General features: G+C 38.4%; 1 protein-coding gene across 2 annotated transcripts; it reads right to left on the bottom strand.

The window, feature by feature from the left end:
- Positions 1-17277: 17277 nt before the first annotated feature.
- On the bottom strand, positions 17278-18973 carry LOC104441227. Of its 2 annotated transcripts, none has more exons than XM_010054263.3 (2): positions 18733-18973; positions 17278-17753 (listed from the first exon to the last, which is right to left on the bottom strand). In XM_010054263.3, exons 1-2 carry the CDS (start codon positions 18872-18874, stop codon positions 17464-17466), a joined length of 432 nt encoding a protein of 143 aa, XP_010052565.2. In that variant the 5' UTR covers positions 18875-18973; the 3' UTR covers positions 17278-17463. The 2 variants fall into 2 exon arrangements, with proteins under 2 accessions (XP_010052565.2, XP_010052564.2); XM_010054262.3 differs by having other exon boundaries at positions 17278-17756; positions 18733-18969.
- Between the last annotated feature and the right edge of the window lie 3879 nt (positions 18974-22852).

The following is a 22852-nucleotide window of genomic DNA, read 5'->3' on the forward strand; positions in this document are numbered from 1 at the left end:
CTATACTTCCTTGTTCTCTCATATAGTACTCCGATCCTAACCCCTTTATGGTATATATCCATGTGGATATATATATACACATGACCATGATTGCTGCACACATCATTTCATGCGGAATCCAATCACAAAACCATAAACAAAGTAAGTCATATACCATTAATTTAGCAAAGGGAGCAACACTCATACATTATCAATAATGCATTCATGCATTTTCGGCACTACACATAGGAATTCGCATATGCAATTACCACACAAGACTATACATTCACACACAAACTCACATGACATAACAATTATTTAGTAATATCATGTTTTCACATTGTCCACCCTCGAGTCAGATTTACACCGGGTCATTGGCTAGTCCGCTCGAGTCACTTTTGGATCGCTGGTCAGTCCACTCGAGTCACTTTCGGATCGCTGGTCGGACTTCCATGAGACGCTAGCCATAGGCATCTCAGTTCGAGATATCTTGGTATCACATAACCGATGCATTTAAGAGTTGCTGGCCTGGGGCATCCCTATACCCCTAGGGCATCAATGGATGTCTTTTATGTTCATTTCATTTCAAGCAGTTCACACTTCTACACCTTGAATTAATCACACCATACCAACATATCTAGCACTCATGGAATTCACAATTACACATAGAGCCATTTCTCACAACATTCACAAGCATAGCAAGTCACCAATCAACTTTCACGCCACAAAAGGCTCAAATTCCAGAATATGTGCTCACACTATACCTTAGATTTCCACAAGTTAATGATATTAGATTAAAACCAAATACACATCAGTGGGTAGCCAAATAAATTTAATTTCTACCATCAGTAGACCACGATTTAATATTCCATCATCTTCCTATAAACTTTAACTAAATTTGGACCAAAGAACAGAACCAACCAGAACTGCACAGTTCCGGAGATCAAAGTCAATGCCAAAGTAGATGAACTCGAAAAATTCTAAAATTTTAGTGTGTTATAGAAAAGACCTTAATACACGTAGATGGCATACAAAACAAGTAGAAATAACACAACGTGACATTGGCCTATATGTCGCAAAATTTAAATCTGAAGAGGAGAAACACCGAATATTAGAGGGAGGTCCATGGTCTTTCTCTAGTCACCCGGTTATCTTAAAACCATGAATTCCTAATACACCGTTACAGTGTTATGATTTCTCTACATGTGCGTTTTGGGTCCAAATTTTCGACTTACCACTTGAATGGTGCTCGGAACAGATGCTGAGTAAAGCAGTTAGACATGTTGGGAGAGTGATTGAAGTCAGAGTTGACATAAAGGAAGGTTCTAATTTCAAAGTAGGTAGAGTTTGAGTGGATATCAACCTCAGTCAGCCTTTAAAAACATGGCACTTAATCCGTATTAACAGAAAAAAAAAATATTTGGCTAGACTTTCGGTATGACGCCTCCCACACTTTTGCTATTCTTGTGGTAGGTTAGGCCACTTTGTCATGTACTATTAGGAAAAAAAAATTTACCGCGGCAAAAATGGAAGGCAAGGAAAAAATGGCTTTTGGTCAATGGTTACGTGCCGAAGTTCGAGAACATAGTCCTTACTGGCTAACCTTTTATGGTGCTCCAAAGAGATCCACAGAGGCTGAGGATGTGATACCATAAACCCCTCTTTCCTTGATAACAAAGGCCCTTGCGCTACCTCCAACTGAAGCTCCTTTTAGACCAGCTGGTGTCGATGGACAGCAAGCTGGACCATCCTCCACAAGTGAGAAAACCCTTGCTATATCAGAACAGAGGAATATACAAGACCTTCATATGTCAGATAAAGAGCAGCGACTAGAGAATAGGCTCCTAACTGTAATACCTCAGCTAAAACAAAAAGGGGAGCATCAATTGCAGGGTAACATGCATACGCAACAGCTTCACTTGGGTTCTATATTTCCAACATCTCCCAAGGGGGATCTTACTTCTGTTCCTGCAAAGTTAAAAGGTATCCAAGATCAGCACTCGGTTGCCCCAACTACCAAAAAACTGAAGCTCTCAAAACTTCCAACAAAAGTAGTTACTACCAAGAAGTTGAAGAGATATAATCCTTATGAGTCTAGAGTTCATGTCATAGAGGACTTGGATGAAAGCCAACTAATGGACACCCCGATCCTTATCGTTGGAGAGAATAATAGCTGGGCTGAGGTGGCTTGCCCACAAAAGCCACCAATAGAAAAATGAAGTTCGTAAGTTGGAACTATCAGGGTTTGGGATCTACCTTAATAGTTCAAGCCCTTAAGGCCCTAGTGGCCAAAGAAAGACCTGATTTGTTTTTTTTTTTTTTTTTATGGAAACCAAAAATAGATCAAAGATGCTTACAAAACTATAGAGATGGCTCAAATTTACGAATTATTTTTTGGTTAATCCTATCGGCTCAGCAGGAGGACTGGCCCTATTCTGGCAGACAAACATCTCTATCAGCGTGGTCCATTCACATCAGGACATAATGTTCATGCACCAGTAGTGCTTCAACTTCGGCAACATCTTTAGAATGATCTTCGCTGAATTGCAAACTCCAACTCTCTACCTTGGATCTGTGCTGGTGATTTCAACGAGATAACCTATCACTAGGAGAAGGTAGGTGAAATGTTAGCAGATTTTCACCAAGTGAACTCTTTTCGTGAGGTAATTCATGACCGCTCCTTATTAGACTTGACAATAAGGGTTGCGCGTTCACTTGGACGAACAACCGTACGGGTGATGAAATTGTTAAGGAATGTTTGGATAGGGTTTTATACATGGATTGGCGTCTTACCTTCCTGGAAGCCAAAGTGTTCACCCTACTAATAGTAGGGTCGAACCACAGTCCTTTATTTTTAAATACTAAAGCCCTTTTGATCAGGAGACATAGGCCATTCATCTTTGAAGCATTTTGGTTACAAGATCCGGATTGCAAGACAATCATTGCCAACGCATGGGACATCACAACCAGCTCCAATTCTAATCTGCCACAGAAGCTCAAGTATTGGGCTATGAGGTCACAAAAAATGTCAGAACTGCATCTTCAGCTTAACAAATTACAAACCAAGCTGTTACCCAATTCGATAAAAAAAAATAGCAACCAAGATCAAAACAGAAATTTAGAAACTTTGGCAACAAGAGAAACGGTATTGGGCTATGAGGTCAAGGATTAATTGGCTACAATGTGGTGACAAAAACACAAGATTCTTCCATGTAACTACCATCCAAAGAAGACAAAGAAACAGAATACGGATGCTTCTAGATGCCAACAACGATTAGGTGAGAGATGAGAAAAACTTGAAGGGATGACACAGGAGTTCTACTCTAACCTTTTCAAAACAGTGGGATACCGAGACTTTAAACCCATTCTTGACCAAGTTTCGAGTATAATGACCCCTGAAATGAATTCTACTTTGACAGCTAAGGTATCTAGAGAGGAGGTTCGCCTTGCAACTTTCCAGTTAGGCGCTACTAAAGCCCCGGGCCTGGATGGTTTGAACGACTTATTCTACCAATCCAAATGGGCCTCAATTTAGGATGAAATCTTTACGTCAGTTCAGAATTTTCTTTAATCAGGTGTGCTACCTCCACACCTTAATAAGACTTCTGTAACTTTGATTCCTAAGATACCATTACTAGAAAGTCTAGAGCATTACCGTCCCATTAGCCTATGTAATTACGCCTACAAAATCATCTCTAAAATCCTAGCCAATCGCCTGAAACCCTTACTACCCGACCTTATATCCATGGACAAACCACTTTTGTTTCTGGACGACAAATCCAGGACAACATTCTTATGGTCCAAGAGATTCTCCACCAACTCAAGACTCGCAAACGACGAAGAAATTTCTGGGCATTCTTAAAGATAGACATGAAGAAGGCATACGATAGAGTAGAATGAGATTTCCTCACGGCATATTTACTCAAGCTAGGCTTCCATCCTACCTGGGTCCAGTGGATTTCCCAATGCATTTCAACAGGGACTATAAGCATCAAATTCAACGGAGAACAACTACAGTATTTCCAACCTACACGTGGTCTTCGTCAAGGCGACCCTTTATCCCATTATCTATTTATACTTTAGGCAAATCTCCTATCAACACTCATCCACCAAGCAATTCATATGGGAAACCTGAGGGGTATCAAACTAAACAGGTCGTGCCCTACTCTTTCCCCCATGTTTTTTGCTAATGATGCACACTTAAGGAATGTCAAAATATGGCTAACATCTTGAATCTCTACTACCTAGCTACGAGACAGGAAATAAATAGGAATAAATCAAGCTTCTTCTTTAGTAGAGATTGCCCGACGCGCCTTAAGGATAACCTAGCAAGTGAATTGAGAATCCCTATGCTGGATAGAATAGGTAAATACTTAGGCATTCCTTCTAATTGGGGAAGATCCAAAAAAGATATGTTTGCCTGGCTCTTGGGTAGAGTGAACAACAAGCTTGAAGGTTGGAAGGTGAATCTCATTTCCAAGGGTGGAAAGGAAACCCTGATAAAGACCGTTGTGCAGGCTATACCTCAGTATTCTATGTCTGTCTTTAAATTGCCTATATCCATTTGCAAATCTATTGAATAGAAGGTCGCTCGATTCTAGTGTGAAAATGATTGTAGGAAGTCAGGAATACATTGGAAGCAATGGAAGGTTTTAAAAAATACGAAGGCTACGGGAGGAATGGGTCTTCGAGATCTACTAGCATTCAACAAGGCTATGCTTGGAAAACAAGCATAGTGCTTATTACAACAACCTTCCTCTCTTTGGAGTAAACTATTTAAGGCTTTGTATTTCCCATCCAAAGATTTTCTTAAGGCTGACAAAGGCACCCGCCCTTCCTAGGGTTGGCAAAGCCTACTATTAGGAAGGGAGTCGATCTTACCTAACCTTCAGTGGTCGGTTGGCAATAGATCTCAGATCAAAATACAAGAAGATAGGTGGCTACCAAGAGGACAACTCTATGGCCCAATAGCAAGAGAGGAACCTGTGTTTGTTTCTGACCTACTGACGAATAACTTAAATAGCTGGAATGAGCCTTTACTCAACCAATTCTTTGATGCATCAACAGTGAAGGATATTCAGGCAATTCCAGTTAGAGTAGACCTCGCTTTTGACCGTCTGGTTTGGACATCCACAACCCAAGGAACATACATAGTTAAAAGTGGGTATCTTTCAATCAGGAAATCAACTCTAACTATAACCAAGCATTAGGCCTCATCTTCCTATCAAGCACCTCCTCTCCTTTGGAAAAAAAAAAAAAATTGGCAGCTAAGACTTGCTGCTAAGGTCAGAACTTTTCTCTGGTCTGTTTGTCAAAACGCATTGCGACGTGTGGACCCCTGGAGTGCCATAACTTTGTCCAAAGGAACACTTAAGTGCCATAACTTACGAAATGTACACTTAAGTGCCACATTTTAAGAAAAGTGGTGCACCTAAGTGCCATCTCGGCGAAGTTTGCGGAAATCATACGTGGCATTAAAATATTAATATTTCTCGCCGATGTGTCTCGCCTAGGAGAGCTAAGTCGGCTCGAATTCGGCCAAAACGACGTCGTTTTGACATCATTCGAATTTTATAATAATATAAATTTATTTAAATTAAATTTAAAATAAATTTATTTAAAAATTTTTAAAAAATTTAGAAACTTTAAACATTAAAAAAAAAGAATTACAAAATTACAAAAAATTTACAAATTTACAAAAAAAAATTAAAAAATTACTAAAAATTTACAAAATTTACAAAAAAATTTAGAAAGTTACAAAAAAATTACAAAAAATTTACAAAATTTACATAAAATTAAAAAATTTAGAAAAAGTAATTAAAATTTTAAAAATTTTAAAAATTTGCAAAAATTTTTAGAAAGTTACAAAAAATTTACAAAATTTATAAAAAAATTTACAAAATTTACATAAAATTTACAAAATTTACATAAAATTTAAAAATCTACATAAAATTTAAAAATTTCAAAAAATTCAAAAATTTACAAAAATTCAAAAAATTTACAAACAATTTTAGAAAGTTACAAAAATTTTAAAAACTTACGAAATTTACAAAAATTTTAAAAATTTACAAAAATTTCAGCCCTCAACCGGCACCTTTTTTTCTTTTTTTTTTAAATTATTTTTTTGTAACTTTTTTAATTTTGCAAATGTTTTTAATTTTTAAAATTTTATTTTTAAAATTTTTAAATAAATTTATTTTTAAATTAAAATTAATTAATTTTCTAAAATTTTTAAAATTTTTTTAAATTTTCTTTTAATTTTTTTAATTTTTTTTTAATTTCTTTTTAATTTCTTTTTAATTTTAAAATATTTTATCAATTTTTATAGAATTTTATAAATTTTTATAGAATTTTATAAATTTTTATAAATAAATTTTTATAGAATTTTATAAATTTTTACAAAATTTTTACAAAATTTTCTAAAATTTTTTAAATTTTTAAATTTTTTAAATTTTTTGAAATTTTTTTAAATTTTTAAATTTTTAAATTTTTTGAAATTTTTTAATATTTTTAGTTTTTGAAATTTTTTTTTAAAAATTTAAAAATTTAAAAATTTTTAATATTTTATAAATATTTAAATAAATTTAGTTTTAAATTAATTTTTTATTAAATTTTTGGCCACATCAAAGATTAAAACGACGCCGTTTCGCACTTGGTTCGCCGGAAAATTAACACGTCGCGCTGGATTTTGGCCGGATTTTGGCCGGATTGGCACTCAAGTGATCCATTTTACTCCGATTTTGGCACTTAAGTGTACCTTTCGTAAGTTATGGCACTTAAGTGTCCCTTTGTGCAAAGTTAAGGCACTTGAAGTGTTCTTTTGCCAACGCATTGCTAACCAGAGACAACTTATTTAGAAGACGAATTACCTCTGATTCAGTATGCACGTTATGCCATCAACAACTACCTGAAATGATTGAAAATCTCTTGTTTCTCTGCCCATGGACTTCTAATATATGGTCTCACCTTAGCCTTTGCATTCCCATAGTTACAACACACATACATCAAGTGGAAGAGTGGATTGTAGACCATATCATTTAGATGCATCACTCACCTAATCTGGAAACTGTAGCTGCCATTTTCTGGCAGATTTGGAAGGCTCGGAACAAAGCCATCTTTTGTCGACAACGCCCGAATCCACACCATGTTGTTGAAGCTGCTTTTGCTCAAGTCAAAATGGCTCATAATCTTGATCATCACTCGAAACGTCTAACAAGCATCCCATCCAACAGCAGCAACTTTTGGAAAGCCCCTGATCCAGGAATATTGAAGATCAATATTGATGGGGCGTATAACAATGGCGATACCGAAGGTTCTATAGCCTTTATATGCAAGGACCACCATGGGAAGATGCAAGAGGGTTTTACCAAGACTGTACCTGCTTCGTCGGCTTTGCATACCGAAACCCAAGCTTTGCTCTTCACCCTTCACCACCTACTGCAGCAAAACAAATTGAAAGCGCCTCTCCAAATAGAATCAGACTGCCTTCTCTTGGTCGACTCCATCAACAATCAGCTTGATCCTTCATGGGAACTCTGTGCCCTGTTCGTCGAAGCAGTGTTCTCGTGCGTCGCTTCTCTCTTCTTTAGTTTAGGTTTTTGCAAGCATAGGGCAAATTTTGTAGTGGACTGGGCCGCAAAAGCCCACGCAAAAGGGTATCTTTTATCTAATTGGGCCGTCTGTCCCCCCCCCCCCCTTTATTCGATCTTCTCCTTTCGGACGCTTTAGCAGCAGGTTGTATATTTGTTTCCTCTTAATGGCATCTTTTTCTGTCCAAAAAAGAAGAAGTAGAAACTAATCCAATCAACACTAACATTTCTCATAACAAAGAGCCACAGTTATAAACCCTTCGTAAATCATATCACATAAGTTACTCCACCAATTTAATCATACTTTGCAAAAGTTAGACAATCAATTCATAATCTTTCAAGAAAATTGCAACCCCTCTACACCAAATAGATGAACACTTATGGCAAGTCAGTTTTGAAGAGGCTATCAATTGTCATCATCCCATGCTTGTTCCTTCCAAGCACAAAAAGAACATATCTTACTAAAGGGAGCAATAAGCATAAATGGCCGTACCAAACTCATTTCCAAAGTTGGCTAATGTCTTGTGCCCGTTCTCTCGATATGCAGAGCTATCCTCTTACCACCATGGTAAATCAGTTCTTCAACCCTAAGTGCAAAGTTTCCCCTGTTCTACACCTTATTGCCTAAAATTCTCTTGATTCTTCATCCCACTTCCCTTAATTCCCCTACGTCTCCTTCTTAACCTCTTGCCTTCACTGTTTCTTCTTCATCGCAGGTCCTGCATCCAACAATCACCCAAACCACCTATTCCTATTTTCATTGGCTTTCATGTTGCGCAGGACTTTCACCCCTCCTTCGCCCTTCTATTCTCCATATTGACATGCACTTTGACTATCCACAAATCCCTCTTTCACCGAATTTTGTCATGCTCACATCCCTTACAAAGCCATCGACACTTGCATGTATCTATAACCTCAATTTCAAGCCTCAATTCCTCTAGCTCTGCATTATGGATCCCACGGCTAACGATGATAGCTCCAGACTTGCTACTCTCTGCCACAGGATGGACCGTCTTTGGTCTTAACAAGAAATTGAAGATTAGGCAGATGTGGCGTCTTTGGATAAGGTGGAAAAATGCAAACTCATGTTAGTAGGTACAATCTTCTCAAATCCCTTTATAAACTTCTAGGCACTTTAGAACACTTTAAAGCGAGTTTGGAAAACATAAGTGGAAATAACTCAGCGGGAGGCAGATATATACGTAGCCAAATTTAACTCGGAAAGTGAGAAAAATCGGATTCTAGAGGGCGGACCTTGGTTATTTGCTAATCATTTGCTCATCTTTAAGCCCTGGATACCAAATACCCCTCTACAATGTTATGATTTCTCCATTTGTGCTCTATGAGTGCAAGTCTATGGCTTGCCGCTAGAATGGTGCTCCGATGAGATGATCTGCAAGGCTGTTAAAAATGTGGGCAAGGTGTTGGAGGTCAAGCTTGACACCAAAGACAACTCAAACGTTAAGGTGGGTAGGGTTAGTGTAGAATTCAACTTAAAGGAACCACTAAAAATAGGCCAGCACATAAGGATAGGAAGGAAAATAATATGGCCGGATTTTCGATACGAAAGACTACCACATTTTTGCTTTTCATGTGGCAAAATTGGACATTATGCGACATATTGTAAAGACATCCCTTTTATAGCAGCTAAGATGGAGGGGAAGGAAAAAATGGCATATAGCCAGTGGTTGAGGGCAGAAGTAAAATAGAATAGCCCTTACTGGATAATATTTTATGAGCCCAAGGATAACCAGCCTGAAGAGGTGGTGCCCAAGACGCCATCCCCATCTCCTCCTTTGGTCCCTGCACTTCCCCCTTGCATTGAAACGCAAATGGCAACATTGCAGTAGCCTTGTATGTACCACTTACCAGAGACTACACAAAGGGCAGAAACATCAGGCAATGTCAAGACTGTGCTACCGTTACCAATGAAGGGTCTTTAGCGATATGCTGACATCAACAACCAGCTGGAAAAAGGAACTCAGCACAAAGCGGCATCCCCTAGTAACAGTGCATAAGGTATTCTCCCTTTACCTCTAAGGAAGACTACACCAGCTTCAGGTACTAACCAACACCTGCACCTACATGAACACACGAGTATTAATCTCAATCCCAAGAAGCAGAAGCATACCTGACTATCTACCAGAGCAAGTATTATAAAGAAAATTAAAAGATACAATCCATATGAGCTGTCTCCTACACTAGTGGACAAGCTGGATGAATGACAACTAATGGATAAACCTGTTATGTTGGCTGAGGAAGTCGAGCAGCGGGCTTTGGTGGCTGGCCCTCAACATCCACCCCGTGACAAATGAAACTTATTAGTTGGAACTGTCAGGGCTTGGGTTCGGCTCTAACAGTTCGAGCCCTAAAGGCTCTAGTGGCAAAAGAAGAACCGACCTTGTTTTTTAATGGAAACCAAAAATCACGAGGCAGTCTTACAGCGATTGCAACTTCGACTTAAGTTTAAGAAATCTCAGTTGGCCTAGCAGGAGGTATGGCCTTATTTTGGCTTGATCATATCGATATTTTGATGAATCGATCACACCAGCACATGTTTGATTGCTTTTGTAAGGATCAAAGAACAGGTGAGTCTACATCTCACCTGCATCCATGCACCCTCAACCTATTGAGCACGTCAACTCTTTTGGAATGAACTACGACAGGTAGCACTCCTCAATACATCACCATGGATATGCGTTGGTGATTTTAATGAAGTTCTCTACCACTAGGAAAAGGAAGGTAAAAGATTAGCTGATCCAAACAGAATGCAATCTTTTCGTGATGCTTTATACGACTGTTCCCTGATGGATATAGTTAGTAAGGGTTGCACTTTTACTTGGATAAACAATCGGGAGGGGGAAGACTTGGTAAAAGAAAGGTTAGACCGGGTTCTTTGTAATTTGGACTGGTAGCTAATTTATCCAGAAGCTGAGGTGATCACTTTCCCTGTAGTGGGATCGGATCATAGCCCATTACTCCTATCTACTTAAATTCTTCCAAAGCGATGACTTAACCGATTTTCTTTTGAGGCATTCTGGTTGCAGGACAGCAAGTGCCGGGAGGTTATTTTTGAATCCTGGACTTCTCTCCAGAGTACTCAGTCTAATCTACCTCAAAAACTACACAAAGTCTCTGCAGCACTTGCAAGGTGGAGTAGATCGAAATTTTCAGTGGCTCAGCATCAAATTTCCAACTTACAACATCGGCTTCAAATACTTGTGAATCAACCACAAAGGACCACCAATACACGACAACTTCATTATCTCAAGGCAGAGATACAAAGACTATGGCACCAGGAGGAACTGTTTTGGGTGATGAGATCAAGAATCAATTAGCTAAAGTGGGGTGATCGAAATATCAAATTTTTCCATGTAACCACTCTACAACGACGACAGAGAAATAGAATTAGAATGCTTCAAGATGCTGGCAACAGTTGGGTTCGTGATGAGAATGACCTAAAGGCTATGCTAACCAGCTTTTATTCCAACCTTTATCAATCAACGGGTCAATGCAACTATGAAGCTATCCTCAATACCTGCCAGTTAGTGGTCACATCGGAGATGAATGCGTGTCTGATGATGGAATTAACTCACGAAGAGGTTCAATAGCTGCCTTTCAATTGGGGTCCACTAAAACGCCCGGACCGGATGGCTTAAATGGGCTTTTTTATCAAACACACTAGGATATTTTAAAAGAGGATATTTTTCTATCAGTGTAGGATTTCTTCATAAGGGGAGTTATGCCAATAGAGCTCAACAAGACCATCATTGCCCTCATTCCCAAGGTACCACACCCTGAACGTCTCGACCAATTTCGCCCGATAAGCTTATGTAATTATGCCTATAAGATTATTTCTAAGATACTTGCCAATAGGCTCAAACCCTGGCTACCAGATCTAATCACCATTGAACAAAGCGCCTTTGTGAGTGGTCGTCAAATACAGGATAATATTCTTATAGTCCAGGAGGTGCTTCATCAATTACAGATTCGGAAATAAAAAAGGAATTTTAAGGTAGTTCTAAAAATGGATATGTAGAAAGCATACAACCGAGTGGAATGGGATTTTCTCGAAGATTATCTTCTCAAGATAGGATTTCACACCACTTGGGTTCGATGGGTGATGCAATGTACAGTCTCTTTCAGTATCAACCTTATTCATCAGGCTATCGATATAGGGAATCTTAGAGGCATCCAACTCAACAGGTACTGTCCTACTCTATCGCATCTATTCTTTGCAGATGATGCTATATTTTTCTTAGATGGGAAGTTGCTGGAATGTCAAAATCTGTCCAATATTATCAATCAATACTGCTTGACAACGAGACAGGTAGTGAACAAGAATAAATCTGGCCTCTTTGTCAATAAGGACTGCCCTATTGGCTTGCAAGAAAATTTAGCCAATGAATTTAGAGTACCTCTGATGGTTAAAACCGGCAAATATTTAGGGATCCCATCAGACTGGGGCTGGTCTAAAAGAGAAACGTTTGCCTGGATATTAGGACGAGTTCATTCTAAGTTAGACGGGTGGAAAGAAAAATTAATTTCAAAGGGCGGAAAGGAAGTTCTTATTAAGTCTGTTGTCCAAGCAATCCCTCAGTATGCAATGTCAATCTTTAAAATTCCTTCATCTATTTGTAAATCCGTTGAGAAGAAGATTGCTAGATTTTGGTGGCAAAACAATAGCACCAAACCTAGTATCCACTGGAAGAGTTGGGAGGAGCTTAAAACTAGTAAAAGCAAAGGCGGCCTTGGCTTTAGAGACCTTATGGATTTCAATAAGGCTATGCTCAGGAAGCAAGCCTGGCGTTTAATTCAACACCCCTCTTCCCTATGGAGCATGCTATTTAAAGGCCTTTATTTTCATTCCTGTGATTTTACACATGCTAAGAAAGAAACTAGGCCATTGTGGGGTTGGCAGAGCCTGTTGGTAGGACGAGATTTACTTCTACCCAAACTATAATGGGCGGTGGGTGATGGGAGTAGCATCAAAACCGGGGCAGATCATTGGTTACCAAGAGGTATTATGGGCGGTCCACACCTTCGCGATGAACCCAACTAGTGGCAGATTACATCGAACCCACTAGTCATACATGGAACCTTCCTCTTTTATCAAGATACTTTTATGAACCCACTGTAAGGGAAATCCTTACCATTCCGGTAAGACCAACTTACATAAATGATCAAATCATTTGGACTGACTCTACGAACGGCAGCTATACCGTTAAAAGTGGCTACCACTCCATCAGAACAGCAGCCTTAAGTAGTACTCAACACAGAGCAACAACTTCTGCCCACTATCCAGATGTTCTGTGGAAGACAATATGAAAGCTGAAGCTCCCCTCGAAACTAAGAATATTTCTGTGGTTCCTAAGCCATGATGCTCTACCAACCAAAGCTAATCTACATCATCGCCACATTACCTCATATCCAATGTGCCCTATCTGTTCTACCAACAAACCAAAGACAGCAATACATACATTTTTACTTTGTCCATGGACAGCGGCTATTTGGGCACATCCTACAATTAATATTCAGATATCGGCCCAAGGTCTACCAAATCTTGGTGTCTGGATGGCACACCGAATAGAACAAAACCATGACTCACCTGGTATTGAATTTGTAGCAACAATCTTGTGGCATATATGGAAGTCCCGAAACAACTTCGTATTTAGGCAACAGAAACCTAATCGGAGCTGGGTGGTTTCTCTCGCATCAGCTTCTATGCGGACGGCTCAGCTTTCCCATACCAACGGACGAGGATCTGGTGACCATCGCCTCACACCGGATGCACTTTGGAGACCTCCGGATCCTGGTGTCACAAAGGTGAATATTGATGGAGCGTTTAAATCAAAGAGTAATGAAGGGACTATGGTGTGCATTTGTCGCGATCACAATGGAAAATTGCTCGATGGCCTTACTAGGAGTTTTCTCGCCTCGTTGGCTCTGCAGGCTGAATTTCTTGCTTTAACAATAACGCTTCGCTACTTGCTGGAGCGGAGCAAGGTAGATGATCGGCTGGAGATTGAATCCAACTCACAGGTTTTGGTGGAAACGATCCAACTTTCAAGATCTCCTCCATGGGAGGTACGATCCCTCTTTGTAGAAGCGACGGCACTCTTTCAACGTTTCTCCCATCTGCGCATTAGGTTTTGCCGAAGAGGGGCTAATTTTGTGGCCGATTGGGCTGCCAAGGCCCTTAGGAATGGTATACTTTCTCTTAACTGGCCCGTTTCACCTCCTTCTGCTATGCTAGACATTTTGTATTCGGATACTTTAAATGCTGGTTGTAATCTTACTTTTTATGAATGAAATTTCCTTTCAATAAAAAAAAAAAAAAAACTCATTTCCCGAAGTGCGCTAACATCATATTACGACTAACAAACACATGCATTGTATAGCGGAATTCTAATACTAATCTGAACTACGCAAACGATCGCATCTAGGCAATACAGGAAAGCGTGAATCAGGAGAACTTCACACGCCGCTATTTTCACCTCTTTTGATGCATACTTTTTCAGTATGAGAGGTGCAAAAATTGGTGAATGCATTGCCCGCGTTTTATGCCAAACACTTTGCTCTCGAAGCCTCTTTACTCTTGTCAGGTGAAACTTGATCGCAAAGCTAACTACAATAGCCAGGTTGAACTGCGAGAATCATTGAACCAGAATGTCAGCTCAACTTGTGCGACATCGACAGTGAATCAAAAGCACCACACGGTTGCACACTAGCCTTGAAGAAGAAAATGTGTGTGAGAACGAGTGAAGAGGATTCTCTCCCGATTTTATTGGTAAAAATTCCATGGAGAGCACTAGCACTGAGAATTGAAGAGCAATGTGGGAAGAAAGAAAATCCACAAAGAGACCGAGAGATCAATTTGGGGTCTTTCCTTTTTAATTTTTTACTTAATTATAATTTGTGGACAAAATTCCTCATGCTCCAATGGCCAGAATAAGTCGAACGGTGAGTTAGGGCACTTATTTGAGACTAAATCGATAACTGTAAATTTTTATTTAAGACAAGGTCCACTATGGATCATTATTTGAGAAAACGGCTCATTTCATGTTTTTATTTGAAATTTTCCCTAAAAATTTATTATGAGTTTTATCTTACTCATTTATAAATCTAATTATAATTTAAGTTGACATAGAATTCAATTGTTATTTTTGTCTCATATTCTCTTTAAAAAATTTAAAAAACAATCCAAGTTAAAATTAGAGATATGAAATCTCTTCAACAAGTGTGAAGATTGTTGTACCGTGAACAATACCATATAATTAGAGGTTTTAATCTTATGATTTAATGTATCTTACCCCCATGTTATGTAATTGAAGTTGCAGGTAATTTTACTATTTGAAAATTCGGTCCAAGTGACAAATAATGTCAACTACAAAATTGCTATAACATATGTAAGCAAACAAGAGATATATACATAAGGATGCGAGAAAAAGGGAGAATTACAACACCAACAAAAAGTCGTAAACTTATAATTTTGCCAATTTAGTTTTAAACTTTTGTTTTTGGCTAATTCAATCCTAAACCTTTTGCAATTACATCAATTTAATCCATCCAGACAAATTATATATTTTTTATTTTTTATTAATTTTTTCCTTTTTTCTCTCTACTTCCTCTTTCACTTTCTTACCCGTAGTGGCCAACGAGGGTCGTAGCCCTTGCCAGATCTCACCAATGAGTCACCTTGGCCTCGCCATATGCGGGAGAGGCTGCTTTCACTCACGGCAAGGCTGGCCTCCTCCAAATTTGAGCGAAGTCGCCTCGCCCACGACCCCAAGCCTCGCCCAAGTCTAGATGAGGTTACCGATGAGGGTGAACGAGGTCTGGCAAGGACCACAACCCTCGCCAGTGGGCAGCAGGGGCTTCGTGGCCCTCGGCAAATGGCTAGCGAGCCCCGTCGAAGCCTCCCCAACCACTACAAGGGAGAGAAAGAGGAAAAGAAAAAAAAAAAAAAAAAAAACTAGAAAAAATATCAAATAATATTAAAAATTAACATGTCAACATTGGCCGGACAACCGGCAACCATGTCAACGCCAACCGACCTAATTTGGCCAAATGGACTGAATTGACACGATTGCCATAAATTAGGACCTTTTTTTTTTTTATAATTGTCCCATAAGATAAATGGTAGAAGTAATAAACAAGGAGTTAAGTAAAACATCTAAGAAATAAAATTTCAAACTAAGTTCTATCTTATATCTGTATCATTGTCCAAGTAGTGCTAAGTGAAGTTTAAATTTACATTCTGGCTAACATTATAGTTTTTACTTTTATTTTTTACAATATAAGGACACAAGCACCAAAACTCACCTATTCAAAGATTCATGAAAACATTAACTATAATTTTTTTGAGACATTTGAACTGTCAAGATGCAAGTTAACAAAATATATGTATGGCCTGTTAAAGCACTCCTACTTGCATGTAAGTTTGTCTTTGTACACAAATAAATTGTCGCCTTTCAAAATATAATCCGTTAAAAAACCAGAAATATACCTTGAAAGAATATAGGCGATGCAAAATAATATATACACAGAATATTACAGACTAAATGTACTTTTTAAAATAATTATTTTTCCTTTTGAGAAGTTTATAATGCGGTTTTTCTTTGCAATTTTTCCCTTTAACCAAGAATTCCTTGGGACAATTGACTAATTAAGACATTAAGACTGTTCGTTTCACAGAGAAACTATTTTCCAAATTTTTAAGCGTTCTTTTCACGAAAAATGAATTGCTTAAGAAAAACATTTTCCATGAAAGGTTTTTCCTTCTAAACTAAAGAAAAATGTTTTCTACTTTTGAAAAATGAAAAACATTTTCCTCACTTGATCTATTTTATCTTGCACCCCTACAAGCCCTCCTCTTCCTCCTCCTTTTAATTTGAATTATTTTTCTTTTTCTTTTTCTTTTCTTTATTTTTCCTCTTCTTCTTTATTTTTATGTTTCTTTTTCTTTTTCTTTTTTTCTTTTTTAAAAAATTGAGTTTTTAATTTCTTTTTCTTTTTCTTCCCTTTTTCTTCTTCTTCTTCCTTGGCCGATCAGGCCACAACAATGATTAGTAATCGGCCATAGGCCAACTCCAGCCTCGCCCAAGGCTAAATCTAGCGAGAGCAAGGCTCAAGCTTGCTGGATCTGGCAAGCCACAAGCTTGTTGGCCTCGATGGAGCTCGAGCTCGACTAGATCGAGTTTGCAAGCTCGAGGCTCAGCCGATCTAAGCGAGCTGAGCTCATCGATCTAGGGATTAAGTCTTAGTTGGCCTCTAGGTAATCAGCCATCATCGAGGCACACGGTGGATAGAGGAAGGAGGAGGAAAAAAAAAAAAAGGAAAAAGAAAGAAAATAAAAAATTTAAAAAATTTAAAATTCAATCTTTAAAAAATATATATATTAAAATTAATTTGCTTGGTCAATAGAAAATATTAAAATTCAATTTTTTGGTAATTTTTCCCATAAAAATCAAGTTAAACAACAAACGGTGAAAAATATTTTCACTTAAATTTCAGATTTTATTTGAACATTGAAAAATATAAGCCATTTTTATAACGAACGCGAAATATATTTTCCACTTAAATTTCAGATTTCAGTCGAACATTGAAAAATATATGCCATTTTCTTGGAAAATAGCTTCTTCAAAAACATTTTCCGAAAACGTGATATTTTCCACGAAACGAAAGAAGACCTAAGATAGACCTAAGATAGAGGATCTCCTTCCTTGCTAAGGGCAATGTTTACGCGTGTATATGCCATCTGCTAAAGAAGATAAGAAAATACAAACATACAGAAAAATTCACAGCGAAACGATCCGATACAGCATGATGGGCAACAAGCATTATCAACCCCTTGAAAATCTCCCCGACCCCATTACTTGGTATAAATACCATTTCATAATCTCGAGCGAATAAAGAGTCTCTTTTCTGTGGCTCTCGGGAGATCCATCAGTTTGGGTACTTCATTTGGCGTCTTCTTCGAAACTTCCAACCCTATAACAGATTTAGCCGACCTCTCATGTTCTTGGCCCACTTTATTCGATCCTTCTTGCCTTTTCTCCACGATTTCATTTATATTAGTCAGCCCCACTTTGAGATCTCCAGGTCTGTTACCGTCATTAAGTGAGGGACAAAGCGCTCGGTCTTTCATGCCTTCGTACATTAACTTAGTTGCCGTCTTCTTTCCTGCTGCAGGAAAAAATGGACATAAATTGAAGCTCAGAAAAGGTAACATCAAAGTGATGATGCATGGCATTGGATGACAAAGGACACGCAATTTAAGAGGAGCCAATAAAATCCACACCAGTGGAAGTGGTTTGACCAGCTCTCATAAGCAAGGAAATTCAAAAAATGCGACTATTACAATGGGATGTCACATGATGCAGCATAGAAATCTTTGACCGACACAAATTTGGCAAAAGCCCTAATGTCGTCTCATATGCACACTAGTATGCATAACCATCCAAACCAAGTGCATCCTTATTTCAATATCTTCATTGTTTCTACCTCATTCAAGTTTACTGTGCAACTCAAAACTACACAAGGTGATGCAAAGTAAGCAACATTGTGCAGGCACTTGCAAGCAGACGTTGTCCACATCCACCAATCAGAATCTCATGTCAACCAAGTGAAATAACCAAAACACTGCCATTGATTAGCAGATGAGTCATTAGTGAACCAAATTTGAAATCACAAAAATACAGGGCCCCAACTTATTTAGACAAAAAGAAATGGACATCACAAGATTTGAAACACTAAACATGAAGAATCATTCAAATTTTTGGTGCGATATTGGTGGCGACTTCCAGATTTTTTAACTTCTAATTTAACTCCATGGAAAGCAGACCACGCAAGAAAGGCCTCATACGGCAATCCAACGGACCACAACGAAAACACCCAATTCAAGTCATCAACCAACACATGATTCCACATCTTCGCCATGAGCGCCCACTCCTCGTAGAGTCGATTCGACCACCGAGCACATAGCAGAATTCTTCCCCGCCCTCCGTTCAGGCAAGCGAAATCAAAGCAGTCGGCTACAATACCTATGTTACCTAATCAAATCATCCGTGAATCATCCAACGCAGACCACAGAGACCACGCAGAACAAAACCCCATCATCTAAAATGAAAAATTAGCAATAAGAGGTGGTGGTATTGGTTACCATTATTGCCCCCGAGGGACTCGAGGATGGCGGAATCGACGACGAATCTGCGGACTGATGTCAGAATCCGGCCGATCCTGCTCTTGAAACCAACGACTTCGCTGAGGTTCCGAAGCCCCTCCGACTTAGCGGGGTTCGCCATGGTTGGTTTGGTGCGATCAGAAACCCTAGGGAGCGAGCTCGATTCTCGTCGGTGATGGAGCGAACTGGGGAGATTATCTGCGCGGGTGGTAAGGGGTGATATTTTTGCTGGGCCGATTTAGACGGTACGCGGGATGAAAATGGACCAATGAATGACGTGGGCCCACTACCAGGCCCAGTTTAGACAATACGAACGTTTGCTCGAGTCACAAAATTATCCATCTGAATAAAAAAAAAAAAAAATTACGGGAGTTCAACAATTTGGAGTGAGCATGTGTTCACGATGGAATTGGGAACCGGATCGAATAGGCAGGAGGAATCAGTACCAAGCATTTTGGTTCCCTCCTGGCTAAGAACTGAACTGGGAACTAATGAACTGTTTTACATGTTTTAAAGTTTTTATTGTTTATTTTATTTTATGTGTTCATCTTTTTATGAAATGTTATACTGACAAATGGGGATTTTATTGTCACCTTCATTTTCACTTTGTTTAACAAAAAAAGAAAAAAAAAAAAGAAAAAAAAAGAGATTAACTAGTTTTTGAGTGGATCTTGAAATCGATTGAAAACGATTGATAATGTTGTTTTCAAGTTTCAAACTATGCAAAGTAAGTTTTAAGTTTCAAAAATTAGAAAAATCAATTCGATAAAATCCATTCCAAGTTCCAAGTGGAGCTTGGACTGACGCCGGAATCGCTCATCTCTAATAATAATAATAATCTCACTTTGAAATAACTCAAAAAAAAAGCAAGATTTTTTTGCTCCAAGGATAAAATTAATGATGGCCATTTTTCAGTGCAAAGATGTTTTTGTCCAACGCGCTTAATAATGACGATATGTATCACAAACATGTTAGTTGAGCTAGTGTAAGTGTAACCACCTTTCTTTTTAATTACAAGGTATGACTAGCTCATATTGCTTTGAAATTAACGGTTTGAAACTCTAATTTACAAACTTGAAAACCCCAAGAGAACTTCACCATTTGCTTGATTTCCTTGAATTCACTCGAAATTAGCGATTTGAAACCCTAGCCTTCCAATTTGCAGATACAATTTGGGGCTTAACTTTCTCTCTCTCTCATTACCTGAAAAGCATGAGCTAAAACCCTATTCAAATTAGTCGTTTGTTTCAAAGAAGCTTCATCTATTTCGGCTCGGTTGGTGCGACAAACCAAACCAAAATTCTGCAAATTTATGATTGTGGTCAATTTTTTATTTTTTTTAACAGATTGTGGTCAAATTAGCCACGTTAAATATCATGCAAGCTCATTTGAGAATGGTTGCACATATTATACATGTCAACATGATGTATCTCTTTTGATTTAAAAAAAAAAAACGCAATGTATCTCGCTTAGATGCATTTATAAATATCTAAATACATTTCTTGCACGCTTTTTTTGTAAACATGTCTTATGTCTGGATTGGAAATTGAAAAAATGTTAGAAAAGTTTTAAACTTATTATATTAGTGTTAATTTATGTTTAAACTTTTTAATAGTGCCAATTTAGTCCTAAATATTTTGACTTATTACTTTCTATCTAACTTTGGTTGAATATCCACATCAATGCCACATAAGCTGTCATTAATATGGATAATTTTTAATTATATTTTAATATTTTATTATTTTTTTTATTTTTTTATTTTTTTTCATTTTCTTTCTCTCTTTTCTATTTTCCTTTCTTCTTCCTTTTCCGATGCCAGCTGCCACCGGCCATGGCCGAGCAATCCATTCTCTGTACTCTTTAGTTGTTTCAAGAAGGCTCATAATCAATCCACGACCATCAACAATTTTAGTTCTGTGACTATGTCATCTACTGTAGTTCTTTTTAGTTTGATGCGAAAGCTGACTTTAATTGTCACACCTGAGCAATAAACAATTTGAAGAACAACACATCTGCCGGTGTGGTCTTATGAGGGGTTTGAGTCTTATTGGCCTGGACCATGGAGAAAGAAGGGCAATGTAAAAAGGGGTTGGACCATGGTCATTTAAGGAGTGGGGACTTTGGCAACCAAGATGGATCGCTCCCATTGAGCTTGCTTCGAGGGCTTGCGGATGCTTCCATCCTCTCTGTTCACACGGGCCGTGTCGCTTTTGGTGGAACCGATGGAGAATAAATAGGTCGTAGGAGTAATGTGAAAGGACACTTCACTCTGAATTCTATAATTTAAATTTCATGTCACCTGTTTCAAACCTTTTTATTGTTTATTTTATTTTACGTGTTGAATTTTTATGAATTGTTACTATTGGCAAATGAAAAATTTTCATTTAATTATTGTGTTTACTTTTATTTTGCTTACCTAAAAAGGAAATAAAAACAAACTAAAGAAATTGGCAATTTCCCAATTTGAGGGAAAAGTACTAAGAAAGTCTTAAACTTATTGTATTTATACTAATTTAGTCATAAACATTTTTACGTTTATACCAATTTAGTTCATCAAGCCAATTTAGGCCTAAAAATGCTGAGGTGGATGTCAGCCAGACCTATGTGGCACGAACGACATTAATATGGACATTTAAAAATATTTTTTAAAGATATTTTTTTTTATTTTATAAAAAATTTCATTTTTTTTTTCCTTTTGGACTTGGCCAGTCCTGGCCATCGTCGGTGGCTGGATTGGCAATAGGTAAGGGCCGATGAGGCTGTTGCAACCGTTGCTTGATCTAGCCAGGGTTACCCTCGCTAGAGGTCGTGAGGGCATGTGACGACCTAGAACGTCACTTGCTGCACATGCTCTTTCATTTCTTTTCCTTTAATGGTGCAAGTGGAAGACAAATACAAGCGTGAGTAACATATTCATATTCATATTCACTTTCATTTCATTTCATATTCATATTCACTTAGGTTATTCTTTAGGTCACTATTCATATATTCATCTTTCTTTCTTAGATCAAGGGTATTAACATATGCCTGGGAGAGGCCAAAAAGTGCCTATTCTTCACTACTTGGCAATCCCCATTCTATAAAAAAAAAAAAAGAATTCAATTCACGATGCTCCATCTACCTATGTGTCGTCCACTACGTCGTCCCCAAAGTGAAGTGGTCCAAAAAGCTCGCCTTCATAGTTGAGGAACCATGAGACGAAGCACGTGGGGATCCATTCTGAATTCCCGACATCTATTTATAACGTGGCTCTGTAAGGAGTGAAGGTCAAAGTGGTATATGGGTAAACCACATCCTCGAACACACCTCTATGTAGACCGGCACCCCGCAGCGTGCGATGGGAGCAACGTCCATGCTAAAAATCTGAAAAATATAATGGGATGAGCAACCCCTAGTAAGAGAAATAACTAAGCTCTAGACTACACGATCCACCTACCACCTGGTCAAAAGTTTAGTCCAAAACAAGCAAGATCAATCACGCAATATCAATTTGGCACGAGCAAAATGCATTCACACATCAGCAGCACTACACACGAGAGTTCAAGCACACAATTCAAGCACGAGAGCACACCATCGCACACGAATTCACACACTTTGTTGCTTAGTTTCTCATGTGGTCACTTTTTTTTGCTCTCGAGTCACTTCTAGGTCACCGGCCAGACTTCCATGGGACGCTAGCCATGGGCATCTTACTTTGAGACATCTCGGTTCATTGTCCAAGGCATTCAAGGGTCACTAGCCTTGGGCATCTTGAATCGCTCGAGACATCACCGGTTCACTCACCGATGGTTATTTCTGACGTTTGATACAATTTACGCGATTCACACGACATAACCTTTGAATTATATTACACAGTCTCCACGACTAGAATATAAATGTTTCGCTACAAGTAGATGACATAGTCTCATCACACTAAATCATATCATGAACGCATTATGGGCGCCCGAACTTCCTAGCACTTGCGGCTCACATAGAACCGAACAGAAAACCCACAACCTTCGGACATTATGTCAAACATATAGGACCATTATTTGGTGAAACACACACTCCTTGGGCACCAATCCCTCTAGTACCACAGCTCACACAAAATCAACATATA

The sequence above is a fragment of the Eucalyptus grandis genome, chromosome 1 (genome assembly GCF_016545825.1).
Source record: "Eucalyptus grandis isolate ANBG69807.140 chromosome 1, ASM1654582v1, whole genome shotgun sequence".
Taxonomy (NCBI): domain Eukaryota; kingdom Viridiplantae; phylum Streptophyta; class Magnoliopsida; order Myrtales; family Myrtaceae; genus Eucalyptus; species Eucalyptus grandis.